The sequence below is a fragment of the Salvia splendens genome, chromosome 4 (assembly GCF_004379255.2).
Source record: "Salvia splendens isolate huo1 chromosome 4, SspV2, whole genome shotgun sequence".
NCBI lineage: Eukaryota > Viridiplantae > Streptophyta > Magnoliopsida > Lamiales > Lamiaceae > Salvia > Salvia splendens.
Genome location: NC_056035.1, coordinates 36,361,395 through 36,383,397, shown reverse-complemented (window position 1 = coordinate 36,383,397; position 22,003 = coordinate 36,361,395). Strand labels below are relative to the sequence as shown.

Here is a 22,003-nt window from a genome sequence, read left to right as displayed (position 1 = left end):
TTGCTTGGTTAACACGTGTCGGTAACCACTACACTTTACAAAAGTTTCTTAATTTTTTTAATATTGAAAATTGAAAATTGAAAATTGAAAATTGAAAATTGAAAATTGAAAATTGAAATTATGCTCTTCAATTAAGAATAACAAATCGTGGCAGCATCCATCCACAGATTCCACACCCCAAAAATTCCCCAACCCCAAATGCAAAAACCAAAATTTCCCAAACCAAAGAACAAAATGTCGACCCCGTCCACATCCACAACGGCAGTTAGCAAAGGTAGGAGAAGCCAGACAAGTTTAGTCGCAGGGGTGGGGGAGAGATGGGCAGTCGCGAGATTAAGTAGCAGACACCGCCTTCTTCTCTTCTTCTTCAGAGAGAGAGAGAGAGAGAGTGAGAGAGAAGATACTGACAGCTCAGATAAGAGTGTGCGTTTGGTCCATCACTTTGCAATTCGCACCATTTTGTGAGTGCCCTTTTCAACTTATTAGCATTTCAATTTTGATGTTCATTGCGCCAACTTTATTTATTATAGTCTTGGTAAATTCTTGAAAAATAGTCAGATTCTTCGTCTTCATTCCTGTTGTTGTTGTTGTTGTTGCTGCCGTTCATTCGTTCGAGCTTTTACATTTTTTCCCTTCTGTGTGTTCTTGTTTTGAGTTGGTTTTGGTATGCTTTGTTGATGATTTTGCTTAAGAATCATTTTATTTTTTTGTCTCTTATTTAATTTCTGCGTGTTTCTGATCTTGGTTTGTTCGACTATTTCAGTGAAGGGAGTTTATGAAAAGGTTCAGTTCGTCGAAGCTTTGCAGGTAGCTTCATTCTTGATTGTCATTATAGATTTTATTTATCATGAATATTCTTGAAAAATTATGAATATTTGTTGCTTGTTGGTTTTATTAAAAAGTTATGTCATACCTTGTTTTCAACTTTTCCCTGGATGATGAAGTAATCATAATTGTTTTCTGGATTAAGTAGGGAGCAATTTTCATTCATACATTCCTATTATGTTTTCGATTTTCCTTTTTTTAAAACTTATTTGGATGTGGTACAACCGTGACATAGATACACATTTGTCGTGTTGCGTGGATACAGAGTAGTCGTTTTTCTGGTTGGGTTACACAGATACACATTTGACGTGTTGCGTGGATACAAATTAGTCAGTTTTTGGCAGGGTTACATAGATATACATTTGTCGTGTTGCCTGGTTACAAATTAGTCGGGTTTTGGGGTTACATAGATAAACATTTGTCGTGTTCTGTGGGTACAAATTAGTTAGTTATTTGGTGGGGATTACATAGATATGCATTTGTCGTGTTGCCTGGGTACAAATTAGTTGGTTTTTTTTGGTGTGCTAACATAGATACACATTTGTTCCGTACTTCCGTTGCGTGGATAAAAGTTAGTTGTGATTTTGGGTGGGGTTTCATAGTTACACATTTGGCATGATGCATTAACACATTTGTTTCTTTTGGACGTGGACATACATCGGTCGTGTTGCTGAGATACAGTAATTTGTTCTTTTATTTTTGGCTGGGGGAAGGGGTGGATATATGCATATTTGACGTGTTGTGCAGATATAGATAGGTGTTCTTTTTTTTGTGAACGGCTTATTTAATCTATGCAACACGACAAATGGGTGCCTCCCGAAAAAAAGAAGGAATGCCTTATCGCTATCTTTGCAACACAACAAAATGTGTATTTAATCATGGTTGTATTGTATTTAAGAATTTGTTTGACACGCTGTTCATCTTCTTATAATCCTGCTAACTGAGCGGACACGTCTATTAGTTTTTTCCCAGCATCAATTTGTGAAATTTAATGCGATCTAACCCCACCCCAGTTACTGTAATTCAGAATAAATTTGAATAGCTTCATTTTGCTGGCATGTTCAATTCATCATTTATTGCTTAATCTGACCTGGATTTAATGATGATTTTTTCCATAATATTTTCTATATTGATCAAGATAAATAGGAATTTGCTTCCTAGATTAAATAAAATACCTTGTCTTTACAATAAACTTTCTTATAAATATTTGTCATAACCTCCTATTACTGATATTACATTGACCATTCACAGCAGGAAACTTTAAAGGTGTTGGAGCTGACGGATGTTGTCGTGCGAATAAGCCACACGAGTCAAAATTGAAGTGGTATTGACCGGTGACTGTGCAGCCGCAGAGTCTCAGTTCTTCTGGTTAAAGAGAAGGGTAGAAATAGAAGGAAATTTGTATCTGATTTCACAAATTAATTGGGTTCCATAATGGAGTGGTCCGAAGACACTATTAAGGAGCAGGACAAAGAAGAATTCCATGGGTCCGATTGGGAAAATCCTGTGGCCTGTCATATTGAAGAACTATTGACGAAAAATTTAAGTGCCACATTGTGCAGTGCAGTGAAGAAGATTGTTGAAAGTGGGTACACAAAAGAAGTTGCTGAGAGGGCCATTTTATATAGCACCCTGTTCAATGGTAGTAAAGACACTGCATTCAGTGTTGTCGACAGTGCTTTGACTATACTAAAGAGGGAAAAGGAGATGAGTATTGCAATGAAGTTTCCTGTATTTGAGAAGTTGCAGAGCCTAGTAGACTACACATTACTGAAGATGATTTGTGTGCTTAGAGAGGTTAGGCCTTCATTGAGTGTATCAGAAGCGATGTGGCGCCTATTAATAAGTGATTTGAGCCTCGTCCATGCATGTGCAGCGGATGGAGGCATTGTGGGTGGTTCTTGTAGCCAAGCACTTCCCCAGTCTAAATCTGAAACTTCTAGAACCGGTCAGATAAAGGATTCCAACGACTTGGGCATTTCAAAACAGATAAACCCCGAAGATAAAGATTGTGAATTTGCAAGTCCCGGAACAGATCGTCTTCTTCTTGATGGTCCAAGAGATAAGGATAAGGTTTTGAGCTGTATAAAGGAGCATTGTTTGAGTTTGAATACCATGGATGAGAAAGCAGTGGGTAATAGGAAAGGCTTATCAGTTGATTCCCAGAAAGAAATGCTTGGACTGAAGCTGTTGCCAGTTGAGAAGAATTACGTATGTCACATGTCGAAGGAAGATTTCATGGCCAAATTTGCTGCGGTGGGAACTAAAATGGTGGAGAAGTCTTTGAGGGTAAAGTCTGGATGTGCTAGCATTGCGATGAAGGGAGCAGTTCATTCCAAATTACCAACTCCTGCTGGAACTAGTACCTCTGCTTCGGATGGTATACAACATTCTTCAAGCAATTCGCCATCCCCTATGCCTCCCGATAGTGGTTCGAAGGACGGAGAAACCCCTTTGCCTCCCGATGGTGGTTCGAAGGACGGAGCCGATGTTTCTGATACTCCTGATGCTAAGGATTCTTACACTCCAATCCGGTTTGACGAAACTCTGCAGAAGTACATCGTTGAAGACGATAAAGATGAAGCCATTCTGATACTACTCCCCCACAAGTGGAAGATCGAGAAGGAGCTTCAAGGATGGACTGAGTGGGCTAACGAGAAGGTCATGCAAGCTGCACAGAGGCTTGGGAAGGACCGGGCAGAGTTGAAAATGTTTAGGCAAGAGAAAAAAAAGAAGGAAAAATTGAAGAAGGAAAAACAAGCTTTGGTGGATAGTACCATAAAGCAGCTGTCGGAAATGAAGTACGCCATGACCAATGCTACTAGTCAGATTCAGGTGGCTAACTGCACTATCGCTCGCCTTGAGGAGGAGCATGATCCGTTGATGAATGGTATGGAAGCCGCCAAGATGCAGGCGATGAGGGTGGCCACTAACCTGCATTCTGCTACGGAAAGAGAGCAGGAGACCCTCAGGAAAATGCAGTCATTGGATGCAGACAAGGCCATCATCCGAGACCAACTCACGGATCTCAAACACCAGATAACTGCACTCAACAATCGACTAGAAAAAACTAGAGGCCGCAAGGATCAGTTCAAGGTATGGCATAAGTTTTTTTTTTTTTTTCTGTATCAATTAGTTTAGCAGTGTGTAAACAACTAAACATCTTGCCCCTGATGGAATTAGAGTTAGTTCAGTTTCCAAACTACGCACACACACAGCATATGCACACACACTCACATACTTATGTCTTTGTTTTGTGTTGATATTAATAAATCATAATATCTGGGATTGATGTACACAAGTTTTTACTTTTCCACCATTTCAGGCTTTGTGGAAGCAGGAGGAGAAGGAGAAAACAAAAGTTCAGAAGAGAATTGATTCCTTGAGGAGGAAACTAGAGGAAGAAGAGGCTGCGATGAAAGTAGAAGCAGAAAACATAAAGCAAGCAGCCGAAAAGGAGATGCAGAAATGCGCAGAAGACATCAAGAGGCTTCAGGAAATGGTCATGGAGCTGAGTCTAGAGTCTGAAAAGTCGAAGATAGCAGCTTTGAACTTGGGCTTCCCTGGATCACGACTTCCTAACGCGACGAAAAGGTTGGCAGTCTTTCAGGACAACTTCAGTGAGGCTCCAGATGTGAAACCAGAGAGGGAGTGCATCATGTGCTTGTCAAATGAGATCGCTGTGGTTTTCATCCCGTGTGCACATCAGGTTCTTTGCGCTCAGTGCAACGTGATCCATGAGAAGCAAGGGATGACAGACTGCCCTTCTTGCAGGACGGCCATCCAAAAGCGTGTCTCTGTTAGTTATCGCCCTGATTAGCACCTCAATTGGTTGCTGTTGATGCCTTTGTTGTGTTTAGTACTAACTGCAGTTTAAAATAGTTGAACTTAGGATAAAGGTTTAGAATTCAAGAATCAATAAAAGGTTCAGAATTCATAAATGAAATTAGGGGAAATGGTTTACCAAGCACTAATGCGCACACGCAGGCACAAATACGCACACGCAGGCACAAAATACTTTTTTAGGTATGTCAAATCTGTATAAAATTAGTCTTTGTTTTCATTTGATCTGTCCATTCAAATTAGACTTTATTAATTCATGGTGAATATATCTTTCTACTGAGATGAGTTTCATTTTCAATTACCAAGTGTTTTTTTAATCTGTGTCTTTATTTTAATCTTCATGGACGGAGGTAGTATTTTTATTCACATGTTTGGGGTAATTACATATTTCATACAAAATGTTTTACCTTTGTTTCAATTTAGTACAAAAAGTACTAAGTTTATATATTTCATACAAAAAGTTTACTTAGTGTTCCAAAATAATACATTACGTTAAGTCTCCACTAACACCGTTACTTCCAAATTTCTAATACATCATACATACAAAAAGTTTCATCAATGATTCAAATTTGTACAAAAAGTTTTAAATTAAAACTTTCCATTAATTATTTCAAATACAATTATTTTTATTACTCACAAAAATGAAAAACACAGAGAAAAAAAATAACCACGCTTCACCATCAAATTAGCGAATTACATTTTATTGTCGAAGCTTTCTCATGTAACAATGGAGAATACAACTAAAAACATATTGAATCTTTTTTGTAAAAATTAAATATTGACTTATTGGCTGTTTGAAGCTCAAATTAGCCATTTTGTAAAGATGAAATATGGACTTATTTTATAACGTATTCTATAAAGCATACAATAAAAAAATAGAATTTTTTAAAATCACGATCAATTGTCGAAAGAATTGATATTGACTGTTATTTTTTAGACTGATTAGTTGTATTAAATATCTAATTATTCTTTTATTATGATGATAAGTTGGACATATTATAAACTAACTAACGGTGTTTAAAATATTTAACGGAATGTATTATTTTGGAACACTAAGTAAACTTTTTGTATGAAATATGTAAACTTAATACTTTTTGTACTAAATTAAAACAAAGGTAAAACATTTCGTATGAAACATGTAATTACCCTATGTTTGGTAGTACTTTACATATGGATGCATAATATGGTCATAAATGACATAAACAACCCTTATTCAAAAAGCAATTACACATGTTGTCAATAACTTATCGCACATATAAAAGTTATAAATTAGAGTTAATTTAATTTATTGCCTACAATTAAATTTATGCGTAAAAAATGCCAAATAAAATTTCAAAATAAATTCCAGAATTAAAATACAGAACGACGTCGTGTATTGGCTCAGCAGCTCCCACTCCCTTTAAGGCCATCCACAATAGGAATAGCCTAGCAATAGCCCAGTCATATCCTATTCCTAGCCATAAACTCCTCCAGCCACATCATCAACACTAAAAATCCTTCTGTCACATCATAAATAGCCCAGCCATAGCCTAGCCACATCATAAATAGCCCAGCTACATCAATAGCCACATCACCAATAACAATTATATAAAAATGAAATAATTAACAATCACACAATATACGTAATTTAATTTACGAGACATATACGGGAAACATTAATAATACTATTAAAATTTTAAAAAGTACAATAATTTTAAAAAGTACAATAATTAACAAAAAATACAATAATTCACTCCTCTGCTCCGTCGTCATCTCCGTCGTCGTCTCCTCCGTCGTTGTCGGCACCATCGTCTCCGCCTCCGTCGCCACCATCGCCTCCGCCTCCGTCGCCGCCGCTTCTACTCCTGGCGGCTTCCCTCCGTGCCGCCTCCAAATCCTCCTGCATGCTCAGGAACAATGTTTGAAGCAAACTCTTCTCCACGGGGTCCACCGTCGCCCGCCATTCGGCTATCGTCTTGACCATCTGAGCGCGCGTTTGTTGACGCGCGAAGAATTTGAGATCCGTTGTGGATTGGCCAAGGGGGATGCCGATTGGACCTCCTGGGAACCCCCTGCGACCCCCCTCGCCTCCCGTTGAGCCCGCTTGTGCCCAACCGGGCGAGTTCGGCGAGCGAACGAACGAGGGGTCGGGACCACCTGGGCCGTCTCGGGGAGGTCGTGGGAACCACCGCTGCTGCCGCTGAAATCACCGGTATAGTTCAGTCGTTGCTTCTTCGGTCAGCCAACGTACCTACTTGGAACTTCTCGGAGTCGTTCAGCACAAGATAGCAGTTCCAGTAGGTGAAGTCCTTATACACCCCCTTCAGGGGGAAGGCTTTCTCCGCTATCCTCCTGCAGTCTTCCTCCGTTTGGCCACTGTTCATCATGCGGATGGCGTTGGTGTACAAGCTCGAAAATCGGGAGACCGCAGCCCTGATTCGTATCTGATTTCACAAATTAATTGGGTTCCATAATGGAGTGGTCCGAAGACACTATTAAGGAGCAGGACAAAGAAGAATTCCATGGGTCCGATTGGGAAAATCCTGTGGCCTGTCATATTGAAGAACTATTGACGAAAAATTTAAGTGCAACATTGTGCAGTGCAGTGAAGAAGATTGTTGAAAGTGGGTACACTAAAGAAGTTGCTGAGAGGGCCATTTTATTAGCACCCTGTTCAATGGTAGTAAAGACACTGCATTGAATGTTGTCGACAGTGCTTTGACCTTACTAAAGAGGGAAAAGGAGATGAGTATTGCAATGAAGTTTCGTGTATTTGAGAGGTTGCAGAGCCTAGTAGAGTAGACTACACATTACTGGAGATGATTTGTGTGCTGCGAGAGGTTAGGCCTTCCTTGAGTGTATCAGAAACGATGTGGCGCCTATTAATAAGTGATTTGAGCCTCGTGCAAGCGGATGGAGGCACTGTGCGTGGTTCTTGTAGCCAGGAAGCTTCTGGAGACTGCCAAGCACTTCCCCAGGCTAAGGATTATTACTCTTCAATCCGGTTCGACGAAACTCTGCAGGAGTACATCGTTGAAGATATTAAAGATGAAGCCATTCGGATACTAGTCCCCCACAAGTGCACGATCGAGAAGGAGCTCCAAGGATGGACTGAGTGGGCTAACGAGAAGGTCATGCAAGCTGCACAGAGGCTTGGGAAGGACCGGGCAGAGCTGAAAATGTTTAGGCAAGAGAAAGAAGAGAAGGAGAAATTGAAGAAGGAAAAACAAGCTTTGGTGGATAGTACCGTAAAGCAGCTGTTGGAACTTGAATACGCCATGACCAATGCTACGGGTCAGATTCAGGTGGATAACTGCACCATCGCTCGCCTTAAGGAGGAGAATGCTCTGTTGATGAATGATATGGAGGCCGCTAATATGCAGGCGATGAGGGTGGCAACTAACCTGCATTCCGCTACGGAAAGAGAGCAGGAGACCCTCAGGAAAATGCAGTCATTGGATGCAGACAAGGCCATCATCCAAGACCAACTCACCGAGCTCAAACACCAGATAGCTGCACTCAACAATCGACTAGAAAAAGCTAGAGGCCGGAAGGATCAGTTCAAGGTATGGCATAAATTGGTTTTTTTTTCTGTATCAATTAGTTTAGCAGTGTATAAACATTTTGCCCCTGATGGATATAGAGTAATTTTAGTTTCCAAACTATGCACACGCACGCACATGCACACACACTCACAATACTTATGTCTTTGTGTTTGTGTTGACATTAATAAATCATAATCTGGGATTGATGTACACAAGTTTTTACCTTTCTACCATTTTAGGCATTGTGGAAGCAGGAGGAGAAGGAGAACACAAAAGCCCAAAATGAAACTAGAGTCTGAAAAGTCGAAGATAGCAGCTTTCAACTTGGGCTTCCCAAGATCAGCGCTTCCTAACGCGTCGAAAAGGTTGGCCGTCTTTCAGGGCAAATTCTGTGAGGCTCCAGATGTGAAACCAGAGAGGGAGTGCATCGTGTGCTTGTCAAACGAGATCGCTGTGGTTTTCATCCCGTGTGCACATCAGGTTCTTTGCGCTCAGTGCAACTTGATCCATGAGAAGCAAGGGATGACAGACTGCCCTTCTTGCAGGACGGCCATCCAAAAGCGTGTCTGTGTCTGTGTTAGTTATCGCCCTGATTAGCACCTCAATTGGTTGCTGTTGATGCCCCTTTATTGCGTTTAATACAAACTACATTGTGAATAGAGTTTTAACTAAGAAAAAGGTTTAGAATTCAGGAATCTGAAAAAGGTTTAGAATTCATATCAGAGAAAGGTTTACCAAGTAATATGCACACACAGGCACTAAAACGCACACGCTGGCACTTTTTATATTTATTTTTTAATTTTGTAAATGTCAAATCTGTATGAAAATCATACCTTTAAAAGAATTAATACTGAAATTGGATAAGAGGTGTGCATCCTATGAATTGGCTTCATTAAATCAAACAAAAAGTTTATTTAAAGCCCAATTTGTTTGAATGTGGTATGTCAAAATAATGGATTAGATTAATGGTCTTCAGTTATTGTAGCATCTTTTTGGTACTAAAGTTTATATACTTTTTGATGCAATGCAAATAATTACAATTGAAATATGTAGAGTAAGGAATTACAATAGAAAAGAAATTATGAGAAAAGTATATAGGAAAAATAGCGAGAAATTGGAGAGAAAAATCAAGACGAATTGTGGCAAAAAACTAGCAAAGGAACTAAGCAAAAATATCCAATATCCAATATCTCAAATCATAATCTATTAATCCACAATCCATTGTCTAATATCCATGACAAAAAAAATTCCACTGAAAAAAACAGCAATTTTACACGGACAATTATTTTTACGGTGAACAGTATCCACGACGGAATGAAGTTAGACGGAGGAGGAGGGTGTCTAAACGAAAATGGAACTAGACGGAGAATGAGGGTGACGAAACGAAGGAAAAAGAAGTTGTCGGTTCGGGGGTATACGTGACCACGGGACCCAAAGGTTCACCTCCCGTTGAATGGGTTGTTTGGACACGTGACATAATTAAACATCTGCTTGAAGAATGTCATGTTTACATGATCAAATCAGCATATAATGTTTGATTAGAGGTGGGGAATTATATCGAAATACCGGACTTATCGTGACAAAAAAAATACCGAAAATACTGATTTTTCGGTAAACCGTATTTTTCGGGATGGTATGATAACGTCCCGAATCTTTCGATACGGTAACAATATTAGATTTTCTATAACACGGTATACCGGTACATACCGTCATACCGAATTATCGATATATACTGACACTTCGGTATACCGTGGTATACCCCTATACCGATTGATTATTATGTATATAAACATACTATATATATATATATATATATATATATATATATATATATATATGTTAGATTTATACTAAAATTTAAAATAAAATTCTCTATTATACGAAAATAAAAAATATAATTGTTTTTCTGAATATTTTGGGTATAATAAATTATTTTCCAGTATAACAGGTATAACGGTATGTCCTACCGCAGTTCGGTATACCGCAAAAGTATAGTATACCGAAATGCGATACGGTATACCGAAAACACGGTATGATAACGGTATAAAAAACTACCTTACCGAATTTCCGGTATACCGAAAAGTTCGATACGATATCGGTATGGTGTTTTGTCATATCGTAACTTTTGGTACGATATACGGTATGACACTTACGGTACGATATACCGTACCGATCCATCACTATGTTTGATATAGCATTACTTGCTCATGAGGACCAAATTTGCTTAACAGTTTGGTAAAACGGGAGATTCGTGCACTTTTTGAACACAGTATTCTGTATTGCCTTGTCAGAATATTTTCAAGTACTTTAGATTTAATGTGAACATTACTGTTTTTTCGACCGTTTTTTTTTTTTTTTTTTTTAACTCTATAAATACTCCTATTTCATCCTCATTACACACACAAACACACATCTATTCTTCCCAAATCATCTCCATTTCCTCTCCAATTTTCATCACAAAATGTCCGGCGACGGAAACGAGGGCGGCTCTGGCGGGTTTGACATCAACGCGTTTAGCGACTGGGGGGCATGTACAATGTCTTGGGTGGTTCCGGTTCCGGTTCGTCGACGCCGGACACCCAGGGCTCGTCGACGCCGACAGGGTACCAACCACCCCATTTTGATGTTGATGCATATGCTCGTCCCTCCGCCCCGAGGTATTCGCAGGGATTACCCCAAATTCGGAAGAATTATCCGGATGAACCCACTCCGGAATGAGGACGGGGCGGTGGAAGCTCCAGGGCATTCGACGCCGAGGAGGAAGAGGCGGAGGCGGCCGAGGAGGAGGAGGATGTAGGCTGACATCCGTATAGCAGCAAGGACACGATGGCTGTGTACAACGCCTGGATCAACGTCTCGTACCATCCCATCGTCGGGAATCAACAAACCCGGAAGTGCTTCTGGGAAAAGGTCACCGAGGCCTACAACGAGATTAAGCCGAAGGGTCCCGCCGCCGCACATTGAAGATGCTCCGCGCTCACTTTGACCGAGTCGACAGAGAGGTCAAAAAATTCTGCGGCATCTACAAGAACGAAGCGGCTCATTACCAAAGCGGAGCCACGAGAGCCGACATTCTGAGATCGGCTTTGCGAGTCTATTTCGACGACACCGGCAAAGAATTCAGACATATCGATATTTGGGAGGTCGTTAAAGATGAGGAAAGGTGGGCCGGCGGTGTCCGGTCCAGCTCGGGGTCGACCTCAAAGCACACGAAGCACAAGGCGGGCGACCAATACTCGTCTAGTGGGGGTGGTTCGGGCAGCGCCGCACAAGAGGTTGCCACGCAGGAGGTTGAGAGCACGGCGGACGATGTAGGGGGGTCCTCCCGTGGGCGCCGTCGGCCGCAAGAGACCAAGGCTGCGAAGGCGGCTGGAAGGAGGAGGGGCCTAGGCGAATCAAGCCAGGCGGGCTCCCAAGGGCCGCCCTCCTCCTTAATGTCCATGTACTTCACTGCCACGATGGCGGACACTTCCCGCATAACGCCTGCCCAATTTCAAGCCCATCATGCCGGCATTGTGTATCTGGCAGGACAACTTGGTATTCCGCCTCCCTCGGGAAATGATTCGCCGGCAGAGTAGTTTTTATAATTTCTATAAAATTGTATTTTAAATTATGTCTTTTTTTATTTATTTTGCCACAAATTTAATTATGTATTTTTTTTAGGATTTTAAGTTGTAATTTTATTTTATTTAATGAAGTGTGTTTTTATTAATTGAATTTGTTGGAAATAAAAATAAAAAATGAAATTGAATGAATAGTTAAGGGATGAGATGATAAGAGATGGAGAGTTGCAGGTTCTGTCTCTTAGTTAAGAGATGGAGTGAAAAAGTACCGTGGGACCCATGAAGAGTTGAGATGAGACGATTAAGAGACGAATAAGAGACAGCGTTGCGGATGACCTAAAAGTCGCTTAAAATGCATTTTTACATGTCCACTTGTCTAATAAAACAAAGTTTTTTGTCAAGCTTCTTCCCGCATCAAATGCAAGAGGAATATCGATCTAAAATAAGAACACCTAATCAACATTCCTCTACTCTTTCCCGAGCAGAAGCTGTAAATCTCGCATTTATCTAATCTACACATCCAACTCACAAACACCATCAGGTCTCTAATAGCATAACTCAAACGTTAGATGAGAAACATCTAATGAAAGCGAAACATAACTCAAAGCACAACAATGCATCCCAATTGCACCAAAATTTAACGAAAGCGAAACATAATTCGTCAAAAGCAAAAGCAAAATCAAATGAGAAAGGGATTGCACCTTAGAAATAGAGAGACCGGCAGGGCGGGGAGGCTCTCGGTGGCGGTGGCGAGAGAGAATGGGGGGATATCGAGAGAGGGAGATCGGCGCTGGAGAGAGAGAGGAGTGAAAGAATAATTGCCCTAATTTGCACTATTTAGAAGAGTTCCACTACGAGAAACAACACTGCTCGCAAACATATGCTCGGAAATTATTTTGAGAAATAATCGTATTGCGTGGAGTTGAGCTCTTCAATTTTAATTTGATTTTAGACTTCACGAATTAATTCATGTTTTAAGTATAATAAAATAATCTAACTAATTGAGCGTTACCACTTTTTCATCTACTAGTAATCTTTATGACGATGTATAGTATATCCATACCAAAGTTTGACTTGTTTCGAGATTTGGAGGTATAACCCTAAATTCATCATACCAAAACTGAAACTTGATCTGTGGGTTTGTGATGGTTGGGCGAATTTTTGATGGTAACAAATGCGGGTAAAAGAAAATATAGATCACGACACAAGGAATTACGTGGTTCGATTTACTGAGGTAAATCTACGTCCACGGGAAGAACGGAGGGCAAGATTGTATTGCTTGATCTGGTTTACAGCTTACAAATACAGACTTGCTATATGATCTTTGATGTCTAGAGAGCTTTCCTCTTCCTAGTCTATCTGATCTAAGTTCTATTTATACATTGAACTAAGATCGTGGCTTGCATCACCACTAACTAGGTCGTGGCTTACATCACCACTAACTAGGTTGTGGATGTCGTGGAGGTCATGAGATCCTGCATGGGTCCACTATCTCTTTGTTTGGTCCGCTATCCTGCATGAGATCCTGCATGAGTTGACACCACTAAATAGATCGTGTAGTGGAGGTCGTGGAGGTTCTGCATGAGTCCACTATCTCCCAGTTCGGTCGAATACTGAGACCGAACTGCTGAACTATTGCCGAGCAGCTTTTGCCGATCTGAGAGTAGAGCTTGATTGGTCGGCTTTTACCGAGCTGTAGGCTGGGGCCGAACTCTTTGGTAATGCCGAACTGATACTCTTCCTTGGGCTTTGGGCTGATGGGCCGTCACTGCTATTGGGCTTGTTTAGTACGTACCCTATCACTACCCCCCCCGAAAAGCGAAGTGAATCACTTCGGCGAAGCGAGTCACTTCGGCATTCTGGATAAAGGTACGGGGGAGGCTGACGTCAGGGGACGTGCCTTGCGCGTGACTGCATTAAATGCGACAGTAAAATCCGGCCGTTGAATCCTGAAAAGGTGGGATTCGAAACGGTGCGATGATTTTGAAATCTTCTCCGAATCTGATAAATACGTCCTTTCTTCATCATTTGAACACTTTTGCTATTGCTTCTTTTGCATTCTCTCTCTTTTGCGTAAAAATTTCCTTCCGCTTTCAAGAATTTCTTCAGAATTTCTTCAGACTTTCAAAGAGTAAGAACCATGTCTTCTTCTTCTTCTGAGTCAGGTAGCGGTAGGAAAGGGGGTAAGGGGTCTTCTAGCCGGAAAGAATCCGGGGAGAAGACCGTAGAGTATTTTCACAGCATCTTGAGTAAGGATACTGTGATATCCCTACACGAAAAATATTTTTTTCCTGGGGGGAAGGTTGCGATTCCCGACGACCTTCATAGGGCTGACTCGCCGCCGGAGGGTTACGCCACCGTTTATGAAGCCGGCTTGGAATGCGGGCTTCGTTTCCCTCTTCCCCCTGCCTTTGTAGAGCTGCTTGATTTTTTTCAACTCCCTTTAGGTCAGGTGACTCCGAACTCTTGGAGGCACTTATCGGCCTTTGCTGCCGAACTGCGTAGGCTAGATAAGGATCTGTCTCTGAGGGCAATCCTTAATTTCTTCCAGTTTAAGAGGAAGGGATCTTGGTTTTACTTGATCCATTTACAGCCCTTTAGAGCCTTTTGTAAAACCAAATGGCCGAAATGGCAAAATCGTTTCTTTTTTTATAATAGGACAGCGGCTCCGGGCTTTCCCTGGAGAGGGCCGAAGTCCGTGATTCCTCATCCTCGGTTATAACCGTTGGACGAGCTCGAGGGCGAGCTCAATAAGATTCCTATGATTAGGAAGCAGTACCTGGAGTCTGAGCTCGTCAAGGGCGACTTCGTGTTCGACTCCTCGTCTTCGGACGAAGAGACCGAGGGTGAGGAATTCTTTTTTGTGCCTTACTGCTTTTGTGGCGAAAACTAACCTTGCTTTCTTGCTTTTTGGCAGTGAACTTGCTAAATAAGATTAGCCGCAAATCCTCCGAGCTTAAGGAGCCGGAGAAACAGAAGGCTACCAGCTCGGCGCCTGATGCCGAGAAGAATCCGAAGAGGCAAAAGACCTCTTCTTCGGATCCAAAAAAGCCGGAGTCGACTTCGGCAAATAGGAAGGGGAAGACCCAGAAGCCCCCAAGAGCGCCGGAGAGAGACATCGTCTTGGCGCCCCCTTCGGAGCATGTCTGTGAGCCTTTTGCATGGCCAACGGACTTTGCCGAGGTAACTTCTCTTCTTGATTCTTTGGCTTTGCTTCTTTCCTATGTTTTTTTGGTGGCCCCTCTGTTGACTCTTTCCTTTTTCCATTTTCAGAGGAATAGCATGCTCAGCAAGCTCGTCGCAGTCGAACTCTCTAAAGCGTCCAGCGACTATGCTGAGATGCAGAGGAAGTTGGCGGCTGCTCGTCACCAGGCCGAACAGGCTAAGGCAGACTTTGAGAAGGCCAGAGCTGCTAGGATCTCGGCCCAGGATGAAGCCCAGTTTGCCAAAAACCAGCTCGTCATCCAGCGAGAGCAGACGAAACGGAGGGATGCTGCCGCCGTGGTTGCCCAAGGGGAGGTTCTCCGTGCTTTCGCGGAGAAACTCTTTCTGAGCAATCAATTTTCGGCCTTTGTCGGTGATCTGCTGAAACTGATGACCGATAATGCCGAGCAAGGGCCCGAAGTCGTCCTGCCGCTGTACGGCCGAGAGATAGCAGCTCGTCTCCAGAGTCTGCCGCTCCTTGAGGAGCTTGCTTCGTCCTCGGTCCTGCTTTCTGCTGACCGAGTTCGTAGTTGCCGAGCTGATCGGGACGAGAATATGGAGGCTATCTTTGCCTCCTTAGGGCCAGTTTCACCCGCTCCAATTTTCCACGGAGAGGGTGAGACCGAGCAGCTTGATCAGCAGACCAGAGACAGGCAGGCCGAGCAAGAGGTGCTGCTGATCGGTGATGGGGGCACCGAGCAGGCTGGGGGGAGCAGGGAGGCCGAGGCTGAAGCTGAGGCAGACAAGGAGAAGGAAGCTGAACCTCACCGAGGAGCCGGAGACGAAGCTGGCGGAGTATGATTTCGTCTCCCTTCTCTTAGTTTAGTTTCTTCCTTCTTGTAAAATGGCCTTGAAGCCCTCCTTGTGTAAAAAATTTTTTTTCTTATGAATGAAAAAATTCTTCTTTCTACACTTGTGTCTTCGTATAGCTTTTCGTACTCTCTTTTACTCCTGTTGTGGTTTACTACCTGCTCAGTAAAATGAAATGCCGAACTGACATAGCTGCTTTGTATTCTTAACTCTTAAGGAGCTGGAGGTACTTCACTGGAAGCGGCTGTACTCTTCCGCTTTAGACGAAGCTGAGAAAAAAGCCATAGCTGACCAGATGAAGAATGACGAACTCTTGGCTTGTTTAGTGAAGCTGGAGGCCGACAATAAGGACTTAGAGTCCGAAAAGAAAGATCTGGAGGCCGAGCTGAACACTGCCGTCGCTGAGAGGACTGCGTATGAGGATTTCATCTGCAGGCGCGGGGGAATGACCATCTCTGAAGTTCAGAATCAAGTTGATGAACTGTGGGAGGAGCTTCATGTACTCCGGAGGAACAATGCGCTGGAGAGCTCGGCTTGCCAACAAGTTGTGAAATCATTGCGGCGCTGGGCTTCTCGATACGACATCGTTCTTTCCCGGCGTCCTTCAATCGAGAGATTCCTTAGGCATTTCCCGCCAACTGATGCTCACACTCCAGCTCAAACCTCTGATCCACTTGCTCAAAATCCTACTCCAAATCAGCAACGAACTCAGGAGCAACCGGAAACGTCAAGACGAGAACGGACTCAGGAGCAACCGGAAACGTCAAGACAAGGACGGACTGAAGTTCGTAGAGGAGTTGTGATTATGAGTGAGCAAGATCAACAAATGCTTCGTGAAGAGACTCTTCGCCGCCGAGGTGCCAGAACTTCCCGGACTCAAGGAAGAGGCGGTAGGTCGATCAGAGCATCTCGTCGACCTGCTTATTCTTCAGCTGCCCGGAACGCCCGAACTCTGCTTCACGAGGATTTTTTGAATAGGTGGCTCAACTTTAGCAACCGTGGACAGTAGAATAGTCCTTTGTAATAGCGTAACGCCTTCTCGTAGGGCAGCGGAGTTGTATGCCGAACAAGTTTTAATAAATGAAATCTTCATTTCGCTTCTATCACTGCGTATTTACAGCTCAGCGAAAAAATTTCATCGTGCTCGTCCTCGGTCTTATGAAGTAAACTTCTTTGACCGGACTCGTCCTTGGTCTTATGAAGTAAGCTTCTTTGACCGGACTCGTCTTTGGTCTTATGAAGTAAACTTCTTTGACCGGACTTGGTCCTCGGTCTTATGAAATAAACTTCTTTGACCGGACTCGTCTTTGGTCTTATGAAGTAAACTTCTTTGACCGGACTTGGTCCTCGGTCTTATGAAATAAACTTCTTTGACCGGACTCGTCTTTGGTCTTATGAAGTAAACTTCTTTGACCGGACTTGGTCCTCGGTCTTATGAAATAAACTTCTTTGACCGGACTCGTCTTTGGTCTTATGAAGTAAACTTCTTTGACCGGACTCGTCTTTGGTCTTATGAAGTAAATTTCTTTGACCGGACTAAGCTTGTGTCCTAATTTGGCGAGTTTTATCGCTCGGATCGGACTTTCCCTTGTCCTAATTTGGGGATCGGACTTTCCCTTGTCCTAATTCGGCGAGTTTTATCGCGTGGATCGGACTTTCCCTTGTCCTAATTCGGCGAGTTTTATCGCGTGGATCGGACTTTCCCTTTGTTGCAGTTCGTTTCAGACGAACTGCTTGTTTCTTAAGCTGAATTGTGGTCTTGTATCCTCCTTAGAAGCTTGGACTCACAATCGTTGGCTTATATATGTTCTAAAAAGGGGATCAGCCTTCGAAGAACAAGATACCTCAGTAACATTTGTAAGAGACGACACGCACATAGACAGACAAAACGCACATAGACAAATAAAAAAGACGAAAAACAAGTAAAAAATAAAGAAAGCACATACCCCTAGGACCGAACTAGACACAAGACTGACTGACCGGACTGTCTCTTACAAATGGAACTTCTTGAGGTTGGAAATGTGCCATGTTCGGGGTACTTGTTCTCCTGACATGTGGGTCAATTTATAAGACCCTTTGCCGAGGACTTCTGACACCCGATATGGACCTTCCCATGTGGGTTCGAGTTTGCCCAGCTTTTCTGCTCGGCTTACTTCGTTGTTTCTCAAGACGAGATCTCCCACTTGAAATTGCAGCTTTTTCACCCTTTGGTTATAATACCGGGCTACTTGCTCCTTGTACTTGGCTGCTTTTATGCAGGCCAATTCTCTTCTTTCTTCGGCCAGATCTAGTTCGGCTCTCAGTCCGTCATCATTCATTTCTGAGGAGAAATTTAGAGTTCGGGGACTGGGTACGCTGATCTCAACCGGAATCACGGCTTCAGTGCCGTACACCAGACTGTACGGAGTTTCACCGTTGGAGGTTTTGGGTGTAGTTCGGTAGGACCATAGGACTTGAGGGAGATTTTCTACCCATTGTCCTTTGGCTTGTTCAATGGTACGAACTGAGCGGTCGGCTTCTCAGGATTGAGACGTGGCCCCAATCGGTCTTGCACCGGAGTCCTTTGAATCCTTTCAAAAGGAGTTCGGCGAGGATGTCCCTGATCGCCAAAAGGAGTTCGGCGAGGATGTCTCTGATCGCTATGATCGGGCTTCCTCCTGTCTCCTCGGGATGAGCTGTCTAAAGACCGTTTGCGACGGTCTGCCTCATCGGCACGGGAGAACTGGTCCGCAATGTCCCACATCTCTTGAGCTGTTTGCGGACTGCATTCCACGAGCTTTCTGTAGAGAGCTCCGGGCAGGATTCCATTTTGGAATGCCGAAATGACAAGTAGATCATTGAGATCATCTACTTGTAGGCATTCCTTGTGGAATCTCGTCATAAAGTCGCTGATCTTTTCGTCGCGACCTTGACGTATAGAAAGCAGCTGAGCCGAAGTGATTCGGGCTTCCGCTTTCTGAAAGAACCTCCTGTGGAAAGCATCCATTAGATCTCGGTAAGATCTAATGCTGCCTTGGGGGAGGCTATCGAACCACCTTCTTGCGTTCCCGATAAGCAGCTCGGGAAACAGCTTGCATATATGGACCTCATTGAGACCCTGGTTCGCCATGTTATACTGATAGCGTCCCAGGAAGTCATGAGGATTCACTAACCCGTCATAAGTCATCGACGGAGTTCGGTAGTTCTGTGGCAAGGGAGTTCGGGTGATATCGTCCGAGAACGGAGTCTTCAATGCTCCGTACATGGCGAACCCGACATCTCTTCGGTATGGAGGAGATGGAGTTCTCCTGTGATTCCGGTACCGAGGAGGAACAGGAACATGTCGGGGTTGAGGATTCTTCTTCCTGGAAGACACGGCACTACTGCGGTAGTGACTTTCATGTCTGGATGAGGAGGGAGAATCCACCGTTTTCGTCTCCGGCTTTTGGCCCTTTTGCAGGAAAATTAAGAATTCTTCCTGCTTCTCGGCCAAAAACAACTTGACAGCCTCGTTCAAATCGGGCTGCTGGGAAGACTCGGTGCGATGAGTCTTTGAGCGGCTTGTTCCTTCTCCGTGAGAACTGGAAGTAGATTTCTCCCGAGGCTGTTTTCCAGACCTGCGGGCTGGACTAGCTTCCTCATGGTTATCACGAACGGTATTATGGGTGTTATGTGATCTGGTATGCATTTTTTTGGTGGAAGAGGATCAAAAACTCGCTTTTATCACAGATTTGGTTCTCTGTTTCCCACAGACGGCGCCAGTGATGGTTGGGCGAATTTTTGATGGTAACAAATGCGGGTAAAAGAAAATATAGATCACGACACAAGGAATTACGTGGTTCGATTTACTGAGGTAAATCTACGTCCACGGGAAGAACGGAGGGCAAGATTGTATTGCTTGATCTGGTTTACAGCTTACAAATACAGACTTGCTATATGATCTTTGATGTCTAGAGAGCTTTCCTCTTCCTAGTCTATCTGATCTAAGTTCTATTTATACATTGAACTAAGATCGTGGCTTGCATCACCACTAACTAGGTCGTGGCTTACATCACCACTAACTAGGTTGTGGATGTCGTGGAGGTCATGAGATCCTGCATGGGTCCACTATCTCTTTGTTTGGTCCGCTATCCTGCATGAGATCCTGCATGAGTTGACACCACTAAATAGATCGTGTAGTGGAGGTCGTGGAGGTTCTGCATGAGTCCACTATCTCCCAGTTCGGTCGAATACTGAGACCGAACTGCTGAACTATTGCCGAGCAGCTTTTACCGATCTGAGAGTAGAGCTTGATTGGTCGGCTTTTACCGAGCTGTAGGCTGGGGCCGAACTCTTTGGTAATGCCGAACTGATACTCTTCCTTGGGCTTTGGGCTGATGGGCCGTCACTGCTATTGGGCTTGTTTAGTACGTACCCTATCAGTTTGAAAATTTGTTGAGATGGAGGAAGAAAAGTGTGTTGTTGATCGAATTAGCGAGTTACCAGACTCGTTAATCGTTGAAATTCTTTCATTGACGCAGCTAAAAGGTGCCGTCGCCACGAGTCTTCTCTCCAAACGTTGGAAAAACCTATGGACCACCATCACCATCCCCTGCCTCGACCTCTCCCAACAACACTCAAACTCTCTCTCCCACCATTCTCAAATTCAACCTACATGTTTACTTTAGTTATGAGTGGCTTTCTTGGATGCGCAAATTTAATTGGAAGCTGCTATGGACTGGCGATGCTAGCGACGTCGATTCGTGGCTGCTTTTCGCCATCGAAAAGCAAGTAGAAGAGCTATATATCTCTACATATACTCCGTCAATCAATCACTTCCACAGATACTCGGCACCCCCGCCTCTGTATTCATGTTCCACCATTACTAAACTATCCCTTCGCGATTGTGCTCCATCTTGTTGAGATGATGTTTCCTAAGGTGGAGACCTTATTTCTTCATGTAGGCTATAAGGTTGGTTAATTTGCTCTTCTTTTTCTGTTTCGGATTATCGGTTTGATACATTTACTTGAACTAAACATTGTAGAGTGATGATGAGAGTGGCGAGGAGTCTAATTTCCCGAATCCGCCTCTGCTCCATCTAAAGAGAGTTGAGATTAATAGGTTGATATGCGACGTCTCAATAATTCCAGTTATACGAGTTCTTTTGAGAAATGGAGGTGTTCTTGAAAACATGGTTATTCGATTTATTCAATCGTGTAACGCTAGAGGCAAACCACTGAAACCAGAGATGTTCAGTTTGGCAGAGGAGAAGGTGATGAGTATGCCAAAAGCATCTCACACTGCTCAAGTGATTATAAGACAAGTTTGATAACAGATGTTTTCTTTTTTATTTTTGGATTTTATATATTGGGCATTGAGCCTTGTGTCTCAGTGCTACTGATTGATAGCACAGTTATAATTTGTTGCCTTAGTTAAAATTGTGGAGTTTTCTTTGTTGATAGCTTTGGTAATAATCAATTGGTATTTTAGTTATTGGATGATATAGTTTGATAAGTCAACCATTCTAGCAGAAAGATGTATATTTAGGTGTGAACTTTTTAGTAGTCATGAGTTATATTGATGAGATCCAACTTAGACTTGATTATTTGGTATGAGTGATGCTCATTGTTCAAGATGATTGGTTATCACTTGTCTTATGGTGCTGTCACCAATTTTACAATCCAGCCACCTTTATTACAAGGTGGGTGAGAAAGACATTATTCAAATAGAGTTCAGAGAACTTTTTACCTGTCATGATAATTACAAGAGAATATGGAAGTGCATGCCAAAGGACAAAGGTCTCAGTCAAAGATATTCAAAGTAGCTACTCCATTCAGTTTCAGATTATTTTCTACCTAACTATGGCATTTCATGGAGGTCATCATACTTGGAAATTCAAGATAGGTATTGGACCTTCAATTTATATACTCCCTCCCTCCGTCCAATAAAAATAAAGACATTTAAGATGACACGAGTTTTAATGAATAAGGGGAACAAAAATAGAAAAAACAGTAAGACACCGTTTGGTAGCTATGTCACAGCTAGATAATGAGTTGTAAGCGGGTTTAGTTGTGTGTTTGGTAGCTATGTTACAAATCTGCATAACCCGTGTTTTGTATCTGACTCGGACGAAGCCCACTCAAAAGCCTATGTTTCAAGTAGCAATGTAACTACCCATTTGTCTAGGTTACATATCTAGTCCACCTAGTTACTTGTAGGAAAATATAATTTTACCCATCAATTTTATATACATTAAATTTATATACATACATACT

General features: G+C 42.8%; 1 protein-coding gene and 1 pseudogene across 2 annotated transcripts; both read left to right on the top strand.

Moving 5' to 3' along the window:
* The first annotated feature begins 154 nt into the window (after positions 1-154).
* LOC121799742 (putative E3 ubiquitin-protein ligase RF4) lies at positions 155-4,966 on the top strand. Of its 2 annotated transcripts, none has more exons than XM_042199200.1 (4): positions 155-461; positions 764-807; positions 2,080-3,921; positions 4,151-4,966. In XM_042199200.1, the coding sequence occupies exons 3-4, from the start codon at positions 2,260-2,262 to the stop codon at positions 4,643-4,645; spliced, it is 2,157 nt and encodes a 718-aa protein (XP_042055134.1). In that variant the 5' UTR covers positions 155-461; positions 764-807; positions 2,080-2,259; the 3' UTR covers positions 4,646-4,966. The 2 variants fall into 2 exon arrangements, with proteins under 2 accessions (XP_042055134.1, XP_042055133.1); XM_042199199.1 differs by having other exon boundaries at positions 2,077-3,921.
* A 2,142-nt stretch (positions 4,967-7,108) lies between these two features.
* Positions 7,109-9,948, top strand: LOC121801079 (annotated as a pseudogene).
* The last annotated feature ends 12,055 nt before the right edge of the window (positions 9,949-22,003 follow it).